The 10,167-nt window shown below is 33.9% G+C and overlaps 1 protein-coding gene across 1 annotated transcript in view; it reads left to right on the forward strand.

Moving 5' to 3' along the window:
- The window catches only part of TRAPPC8 (trafficking protein particle complex subunit 8), an 87,447-nt gene that overhangs the window by 23,943 nt on the left and 53,337 nt on the right, over nt 1-10,167 (forward strand). The window contains exons 8-10 of the mRNA XM_077753832.1: nt 79-194; nt 875-1,025; nt 5,403-5,503. Of these exons, the coding sequence (XP_077609958.1) occupies nt 79-194; nt 875-1,025; nt 5,403-5,503 (368 nt within the window). The remainder of the gene's footprint in view (nt 1-78; nt 195-874; nt 1,026-5,402; nt 5,504-10,167) is intronic.

Consider the following 10,167-nt stretch of genomic DNA (forward strand, 5'->3'; position numbering starts at 1 on the left):
TTTTAGTTATTTAGATTTTTTTGTATGTAAAGGTAAAATATTAAATCTCATATTTGTAACATAATCTTTTTTTGGTAGCTAATATCAAGAAAAGGCTTAAGTCGATCTCTATTTTCTGCAACTAAAAAATGGTTTAGTGGCAGTAAAGTTCCAGAAAAAAGCATTAATGAGCTGAAAAATACATCTGGATTGCTGTGAGTAAAATATTATTGTTTTGTTTTTCCTCTGCTTAACTCTGATTGGTGTTTTACTCTGTGATGACTGGCAAAAAATGATTATCTAGTTTCATATTGATTAAAACTTAGGTAGATAAGAGCAGTGACTATAAGTTAATATATTATAATATGTTTTTAAACCATTAGGTAATTTGATTTCTAAAAATAGATAAGAATGGAGAAAGTCCCTTACTTTGGGTTTGTTTCCCTATTTGCATACAGATGGAGTGAGAAGAATATTCATTAATAACTCATCTAAATAAAATATTATGGTCTAGTGTTCTGAGTTATGGCATATATTTAGAAAATATTGTGTTAAGGGAAAATAAAATTCATTTTGGGATTTTGGGTTTTTTGTGGTTATATATAAAGTGAGTCACCTAGAGTTGACCATTTGCTCAATAATTTGACCATGGAGAAAATGCTTGCCTGTTTTTGAGAAGTTCTCAGTATAGGGCTATAAATTATATAAATATAAATGTTTCCAAATATCTTTGAGAAATGACAGTCTGTCACTGGAAATAGAATTCTTGTTGAATCAGATTAGTTTTCCTAATATTTTAGACTCAGTTACCTAGCTTGTTAGACATTTTACAATACTTAATGGTTCAGGGGTTATAAATTATAAATTATTTTCTTAACTCATTTTATATTTATAGGTATCCACCGGAAGCACCAGAGCTTCAAATCCGAAAAATGGCTGACTTATGCTTTTTGGTGCAGCATTATGAGTTGGCTTATAGTTGCTATCATACTGCAAAGAAAGATTTTCTTAATGATCAAGCAATGCTTTATGCAGCTGGTGCATTGGTTGGTATTTTGTAATATTATAATTTCTTATTTCTATTATCATAAATGATTTAGAAATTTCTCTTTATGAAGTGGCAAACAAAATACCTAGGGATAAAGTTGTACTCAAAGAGGATATAATGCTTTATGGGTTTTGAATTAGTTTATACTGAATTGATGGATTTTCCTCAAACTAGTACATTTAAACATGGTCAAATACAATGGTTGATGTCTTAGTTTTGACTGCTACCTTCTAGTTTTTGTGTGTGTTTTCAAATTTTAATTTGAGTTTCTGTTATTATATTGAGTATAAATTTTTTTTTAGCAGATGCTTTTAGATCTGTTGAAAAATCTTTTAAAATTTATTACATGTTTTTTTCTGATGTAAGACTACATATTGGTTAAAAACATGTACTTTTGTGTAAGACAGACTGTCATCTTAGGCAAGTATTGAACATCTCCAAAGCCTCATTTTTTTCACCTGTACTGTGTGAACCCTAACGGCGTAAGGTTAGATGAAAAGGCGTAAGGGCATGTGATGTGCATAGTACACTGTATGTAATAAGCTGTCAGTAAACATCAGCTATGTTTTTATAATTGGTGTGTCAGAGATTTATTTTGAAAGAGAGAGAGAGAGAGTGAGCATGAGCAGGGGAGGGGCAGAGAGAGAGAATCCCAAGCAGGCTGTCAGTGCAGAGCCAGATTGCAGAGCTCAAACTCATAAACCATGACATCATGACCTGAGCTGAAACGGAGTCGGACGCTTAACTGACTGAACCACCCAGGCGACCCCAGAAAGAATTTAATATACTTGTTGCCTTATAATATTTTGATGTTCTTTAAAAGTTGTCATACATATGTGTGTAATTTGCTTTCTGTGTGTAGAAAAGAGTAAAATTAACACTGGTGCTTTCTACATAATCACTTTAAAAATATGTAAGCTTGTAAATAAAAGTGCAAAGAACAAAAATGTATGGGTATAAATATTTCATTGGTAATTATCATATAGGTACTTGTTAGTAATTGCCATTTATTTTAATACTGTTTATGTATAAAACTGTAATAGGCAACTTAAAATAGCAAAATTATATTACTATCCCTTTTTACTTCTGTAATTTTTTTTCAAATGTTTAGTTTTGAGAGAGTGTGAGCAGGGGAAGGGCAGATGCAGGGGGGACAGAGGATTGGAAGTCAGCTCTGTATTGACAGCAGAGAGCCCAATGTGGGGCTCAAACACATGAGCCATGAGATCATGACTTGAGCGAAGTTGAATGCTAAACCGACTGAGCTTCCCAGGTGCCCCGGTAATATATTTTTTTAATGTTTATTGATTTTGAGAGAGAGCGAGAGAGAGAGAGGGAGAGAATCCCAAGCAGGCTCTGGGCTGACAGAGCAGGCTCAATCCCATGAACTATGAGATCATGATGTGAGCCAAAATCACAAGTCAGCTGCTTAACTGACTGACCCACTCAAGTGCCCCTTCCTGTAATATTTTTAATGAAAAACATCTGCTAACTTTTGAAAACTTTTTTCAGGAACTGAAAGTATGCTATCTTTATAAATTGAAGTGTTTGAAAACTTACATGAATTGTCCTTGGCTAGACATTCTGTAATCTTTTATTTTAGTCATCTAAAGTGATGACCATATGAATATGAAATAATACTTAATGTCTTGATAAATATAACATATTTATGAATTGATAAAATTTTACCTTATGTACCTGCTAATTCAGTGTTTGTATATAGGTAGATCTTATAAAGGTATGACAGAAAATTTCTGTGGTTTTATGGTGTGTAAGCTTTTTAATTTTATCTACAATCTGATAAATACTGCATTTAAGCCATTTAGGTGGGTATTAGTAGCAACTGTATGACAGAAAATGGTTTAGCAATGGAAAATAAAGGCATATCTGCTATAACATATGTATACCTGAAAATCCTTGTAGTCTATAAAACTGTCCTAAAAGTAATAGGCCTTGGAGAAAAGTAGGGCTGCGAAGTCTTCTTAAAACTATGTATGTATCTTTGAAACCAAAGTACAAATAAGAACACAAATTATGTTTGTACCTTGTGAGATGACATATATAGTCTAGTGAAACTGCTTTAGTATGCCTAGAAGTGACTTGAACGAATAAAAAAGAATACACAAAACCTGTATGTCACTACTGGCTGGGAGTAGAGGCAGAGAAGAGCTCCTGATCATTTGTGGTACCATGATGGAGAGTGTGGAGGGAAGTGCAGCTGTCTTGAGCCCAGAACTGGGCCCTTGCACTGGGTGTGTACAACTTCTCTGGAGAGAGTCTGTGAGCACCAAAACTCAGGCATCTGTTTTTTGTTTTCTTAAGATACAGATAAAGGGAGCTCCTGCCTGTGTAACAGTTGAGCTCGGGGCTTGCTCCTTTCCTGCTGAAGGTTATAATTTTATGCTTGCTACTTTTGATCCCCTTGCCCAAGAAAAATTTTTTATAAATGAATACAAATTTTAATTGTGTTGATACCACTTTTCTATTTACCATTCACATATTTAGCCAATTGATAAGTTCAAAATGTGTTGTAGAACAGACTATATTGCCTGCCATTTTAGCTGAAAACTGTAAAAGATATTTAGTTGCGGTATTTTTAAAGTTAAAATAAATATCATAACAAAACCAGTAATAGGAATTCTTAAAGAAATACTGATTTTTTTTTTTTTTTTTGTAGTTCAGTCTGTTATATAACTACCTTAACTAACTGAAGGGTCAGTAGGTTATTCTGGTTCTTGATGAAAAATTTTATAAAAAGTATTGGTCTATTTATTGAGGACTATAAGAAATGATTTAATGGTTGATATAGTAACTGGGAGTGATCATTCTGAATGTTCTCATCAGATCTGTAAAAATTATGTTACTTTTGTTTGAGTGTATACTGATTTAGTACTTGCAGAATTAAATTAGAAAATAACTTAAAATTTGGGGGCATATTTTTCTCACAGGAGTATTTCTTAGTACTTGTTAATATATGTAATATATATAGTTTGTATATAGTAAATTAGTATTTTATACAATATAGTATTAAACCATATGTTCCATACATATTTGCTTTTTTGTATAGTATAGAAGCATATGTATATTCATTGTATTAATTAAAATATAAAGTAATTCAGAAAACATGTTTCAGAGCTGTAGTATATTTTGTCACATGGGTATCATGTATTTTCTTTAAGTTTATTTATTTTGAGAGAGAAAGAGTATGGGGGAGGGACAGAGAGAGAAGGAGAGAAAGAAACACAAACAGCCTCTGCACTGTCAGCATAAAGCCCCACGTCAGCATAAAGCCCTATGTGGGGCTCAGACTTACAAACCGAGATCATGACCTGAGCTGAAATCAAGAGTTGGACACTTAACCTAACCAACTGAGCCATCCAGGTGCCCCTGGATATAATGTATTTTCATTTAGCTTGAATTAGTAAATTTTGGAGCAAACACTGCTTGTACTGAGGATAGAAAGACATTCTGAAATAGATATATTTTATATTATCATGAAACCTATAGTCTGGCCAGGTTAAAGGTTTTAGTTATTCTCCAGTTTTTAGACAGTTATTTGTATTTCTTTCTATTTTAAAAAATGTAGAGAAATACATTTGTTCATCCTAAAAGTGTTGGCATTAACAGTCCCCCCGACCCCAATTTATGAAGGTTTCATTTATTTCTAGTTAAATTTTTTATTAAAATTTAGTCTATAAAAGGACATATAGTAGGATATTTTACTAAGAAAGCCAAAACCTATATTTAAGTCTTCGTTTTAAAATTCATTAGCACCATTGTATATTTTTTGCATTAATTGAAAGCATAGACATTGACAATAGATTAGCTTTTAAAAATGAAATTAAAAGACTAGCAAATTGATAGTAATAGAGGTCTAAGAAATAAGGTCTTTGTGTCTTTTGTATGGTATAAGGTATACATTAGAATGTGTAAATGGCTGAAAATATATATAGTTCAAGCTGTTGTGAACTTTCTTCATATTCTGAATGTAGTAATTAGAGACATACTTTTTTTTGTCTTGCTCTATATGGTCTTATCATTGGTCTCTTTCCTCATTGAGGAATAGGGAAGAACAGAAAGGGGGTGGTAGCAGAATCTTAAGCTAGTTGTATATATACACCATATCTCAAGATGCTTATCAGGTCTTCTTGAAAATCTCATTTAAATTCTGAATGACAGACTTTGGTATTTGACTGTAGGATTTAAAAACTAAAAGCATATAAATATATTTTTCAAGTCTGCATTAATCCATGAAATTTATATATCATACATAAAAAGCCCCAACAAACTTCGGTCCAATTTTTATGGTTCCAAATGCTAGACTATAAGAATATTCCTCCTTTTGAAATAGTATAAATAATGTCTTTTTCTTTAGGAGATGGCAGCAGTGTCAGCTTTTCTTCAGCCAGGAGCGCCTAGGCCATACCCTGCGCATTACATGGATACAGCAATCCAGACATACAGGGATATCTGCAAGTAGGTGATTAGAATGTTTATGTTCTGTCCATTTAGAGGTAAATTTAACACTTACATTATTATTAGATATCAGTGGTTCTTTGTTTTTCAGGCTTTAAACTTAAACAAGCTCCCAAATCAAGTGATTATACTCAGAGATAAGATGAGGTGATTTTTTAGAAAAATCATTGTTTTCTTACATCCCTTATTTTCATATATAAATAAGGATTTGTGGTTAGGAATTTGTTATATGTAAAATTGGGGTTATATGTTACATTGGGTGATTTTATTGTGATGACAGCTCTAACCTAAACTATTGTTAAGCCAGGGGTTAGCCTTTTTGAATTTTTCTTGTTAAATAGGCAGAACGCAAAGAATTAAATAGTAGTCCAGGGAAGAAAATAAGTGTTTTGTACATGCATAATGAACTCTCTTGGAACTCTATAGGAATTAGAACTCCCCACCTGTAAGGAGACTATGAACTGGTCCAGAAAGTGGTCAGAGGAGGTTACATAGTATTTTTGAAGAATGAATCTAAAAGGAAGATAGTTGGGATTTGACAGCCATGAATACATTTCAGGAATTGTGATTGGCAGGAATAATGTTTTGGATGAACATCACTGGTAAAAGGAAATGGAGCCTTGGCTAGTTTAGAGGGTGTGCGTGAAAAGGTGTTTTGAGAGACATTGGCGTGGGGAGCCTTCAGTCTCATTTATTATTATTATTCTTAAGCTGTAGTTAAAATTTATGTAGTAGCAAATGGAGAGTTCCTGAATATTCATATAGAGCCTTGACATAATAAAGAAATTTTTCAGAAAGATTCATCTGACTATTCTATGTAGAATGGATGGATTGGAAGACAGATAAAGATTCAGTCTTTTATAATATTGTGTAAGGATTAGTAATAGCAGTGTGTTTACAACACGGCACTAATAATCATTAACGTTTATTTGTGTGCCCAGCATTTGCCACTATGCCAAAGTAATTTATATGCTCATTGACTCTTTACAACAAATCTGTGAAATGGTGAGTACTGTCAATATCCTCACTTACAGATGAGGAAAATGAAACTTAGAGTTTAACTTGCCCTTGGACCGCAGCTATTAAGTGGTGGAGACAGTTTTGGATCCCACCTCTTATACTTTATAATCTGTTCAAGAATATGTTTTAAAAATATGCCTTCTGTGAAGGAGGACCCATTGAAGGATTCTGAAAAGGTGAGGTTCAGAAGGTAGAAGAACTAGGAGAGTGAGGTGTCATGGAAGCTCGAGTACTAAAAAAACTTTCAAGAAGTTTGAATATTCTTTTGCCAAGATTTTTCTTTTTTTCATAAGGTACAGAGCTTTTGTTGAGATGCACATGGAATGATGCCAGAGAGAAAGCATAATACCTCGTGACCCAGATAGCCAGATGTGTCTGGCAGTCCACTTTTGTCCTCCTGTCCACAATAGACTATCAGCTTTTTCTAAGTCTATACTTAACTGTTTGTAAAAAAATTTACCTTATAATCTTCATTCTCAGTTATCATAATTTTTAAGATTTATCATCAGTTTAATACATATTTTGGGATAAATGAGAAGCACTGTATTAATTATACATATGCATTTTAAGAAGTTCCCTGATCTCAGAAATATTAAAAGGTAAATACATTTTCTTAAAGTGCAGGAAATCCAGTATTACTTTTACAATGCCCTCTTCTTAGAATGTCATGCTTCATCTTTTAACTGATGAGATCCTATTTATCCTTAAAAGATTTTCTTAAATATTTCTATTATGTTGGCATTCATTCCTTTTCTCTCATCAAATTATAGTATCAATTATTCCCTGTTAGTTATTTATGTTTTTCTCTTTGTTTTTTAGAGAGAGAGCACACGTGCAGTAGGGGAGTGGGGGAGAGGGAGAGAGAATCTCAAGCAGGTTCCACTCAGTGTGGAACCTGATGAGGAGCTCAATCTCATGACATTGAGATCATGATGTGAGCGGAAATCAAGAGCTGGATGCTTAACTGACTCAGCCACCCAAGCACCCGTTACCTGTTTTATACCAGTTTTTGTTTTTAGGTAGGGATTATGTCATGGAAATACTTGAATTTGTAGCACTTCCAAAGCCTGAGCCAAACTATTTTTTTAAAATTTATTTATTTATTTTAAAAATATAAATGTTTTTGTTAATTCAAAATTTTAGCCATTTTGACATGTATGAGGTGATGCCTCATTGTGATTTTGATTTGCATTTCCCTGGTGATGAGTGGAGAGCATCTTTTCATGTGTCTGTTGGCCATCTGTATGTCCACCTTGGAGAAATGTTCATATCTTCTGCCCATTTAAAAAATATTTTTTAATATTTGTTTATTTTTGAGAAAGAGAGAGAGAGAGACAGATTGTGGGCAGTGGAGGGACAAAGAGAGAAGGAAACAAAAAATCCAAAGCAGCCTCCAGCTCTGAGCTGTCAGTGCCGAGCCCAGTGCTGGACTCGAACTCACAAACTGTGAGATCTTGACCTGAGCTGAAGTCAGATGCTTAACTGACTGACCCACCCAGATGCCTCTTCTGCCCATTTTTTTTTTTTTAATTGGATTGGTGTTTAATTGTATTTGGTGTTGACTTATATATGTTCTTTATGTGTTTTGGATACTAATCCTTTATCAGGTCATTTGCAAATATCTTCTACTGTTCAATACATTGTCTTTTAGTGTGGTTGGTTTCTTTTGCTTTGTAGAAGCTTTTTATTTTTATATAGTCTCAATAGTTTATTTTGGCTTTTGTTTCCCTTGCCTTGGGAGACATCTAGAAAGGTGTTGCTGTGGTCAGTGTTAGAGAAATTACTGCCTATGCTCTCTTCTAGGATTTTTATGGTTTCAGGTCTCACATTTAGGTCCTTAATCCATTTTGTGTGTATTTTTGTGTGTGGTATAAGAAAGTGGTTTAGTTTCATTGTTTTGCATGTAGCTGTTCAGTTTTCCCAATACTGTTTGTTGAAGAGACTTTTTCCCATTGCATATTCTTGTCTTCTTTATTGAAGATTAGTTGGCCATATAATTGTGAGTTTATTTCTGGGCTTTCTCTTCTGTTCCGTTGATCCATGTGTCTATTTTTGTGCCAGTGCCGTACTGTTTTGATTACTACAGCTTTATTTCTTTTTTTTTTTTAAGTTTATTTTTTTATTTTGAGAGAGAGAGAGAGAAAGGGAGAGAGAGTGAGTGTGAGTGAGGGAAGGACAAAGAGAGGGAGAGAGATCCCAAACAGGCTCTGCACTGTCAGTGTGTAGGCTGACATGGGGCTTGAACACATGAACTGTGAGATCATGACCTGAGCAGAGATGAAGAGTCAGACACTTAACCGACTGAGCCTCTCAGGTGCCCCTGATTACTGCAGCTTTATAGTATAACTTGAACTTTGGAATTGTGATAACCTCCAGTTTTGTTCCTCTTTTTCAAGATTGTTTTGGCTATTCAGAGTCTGTTCCATACAAATTTTAGGATTATTTGTTCTAGTTCTGTGAAAGATGCTGTGGGTATTTTGATAGGAATTGCATTAAATATGTAGATTGATGTAGATAGTATGGACATTTTAACAGTATTTGTTCTTTCAGTTCATGAGCATGGATTGTCTTTTCATTTGTTTGTGTTGTCTTCACTTTCATCAGTGTTTATAGTTTTTAGAATACAGTTCTTTTATCTCTCTGGTTAAGTTTATTTCTAGTCATTTTATTATTTTTGCTACATTTGTAAATGGAATTGTTCTCTTATTTCTCTTTCTGCTACTCATTATTAGTGTATAGAAATGCAGTTGATTTTTGTACATTTATTTTATATCTTGTGACTTTACTGAATTCATTTATCAGATCTAGTAGATTTTTTGGTGGAGTCTTTCAGGTTGTCTGTATATAGTATCATAACACCTGGAAATAGTGAAAGTTTTACATCTTCCTTGCCTATTTGGATGCTCTTTATTTCTTTTTGTTGTGTGATTGCTGAGGCTAGGACTTCCATTACTGTGTTGAATAAAAGTGGTGAGAGTAGACATCTTTCTCTTGTTTCTGAAGCTTAGGGGGAAAGTTCTCTCACTGAGTATGATGTTTGTTGTAGGTTTTTCATGTAAGGACTTTATTATGTTGAGGTGTGCGCCTCTAAACTTACTTTGTTTTGAGGGTTTTTATCATGAATAGATGTACTTTGTCAAATGCTTTTTCTGCATCTATGGAATGATCACATGGTTTTTATACTTTGTTTTGTTGATGTGATGTATCACGTCGATTGATTTGCAAATATTGAACACAAATGATTTTTTTAAATGTTGCTTGAATCAACAAATTAATAAGATCTTGGACTTGGTAGCATTGTAACCTAATAACTGACCACATGGGGAAAATAGGTGAGGAATCAAACAAAAATAAGTAAAAGGATAGTGTTAAGTTAATAAGAGTGTTTATAAAGTTTACCTAAGAAAACACTTTAAGAAGTGAACGTACTGGGGCGCCTGGATGGCTTAGTCGGTTAAGCGTCCGACTTTCGCTTAGGTCATGATCTCGCGGTTCGTGGGTTCGAGCCCCGCGTCGGGCTGTGTGCTGACTGCCGGCTCAGAGCCTGGAGCCTGTTTCAATCTGTGACTCCCTCTCTCTCTGACCCTCCCCTGCTCACGCTGTCTCTCTCTCTCTCCTAGAAATAAATAAAACATTTAAAAAAA

This window comes from Crocuta crocuta, unplaced genomic scaffold (assembly GCF_008692635.1).
Source record: "Crocuta crocuta isolate KB4526 unplaced genomic scaffold, BGI_CrCroc_1.0 scaffold231, whole genome shotgun sequence".
Classification (NCBI taxonomy): Eukaryota; Metazoa; Chordata; class Mammalia; order Carnivora; family Hyaenidae; genus Crocuta; species Crocuta crocuta.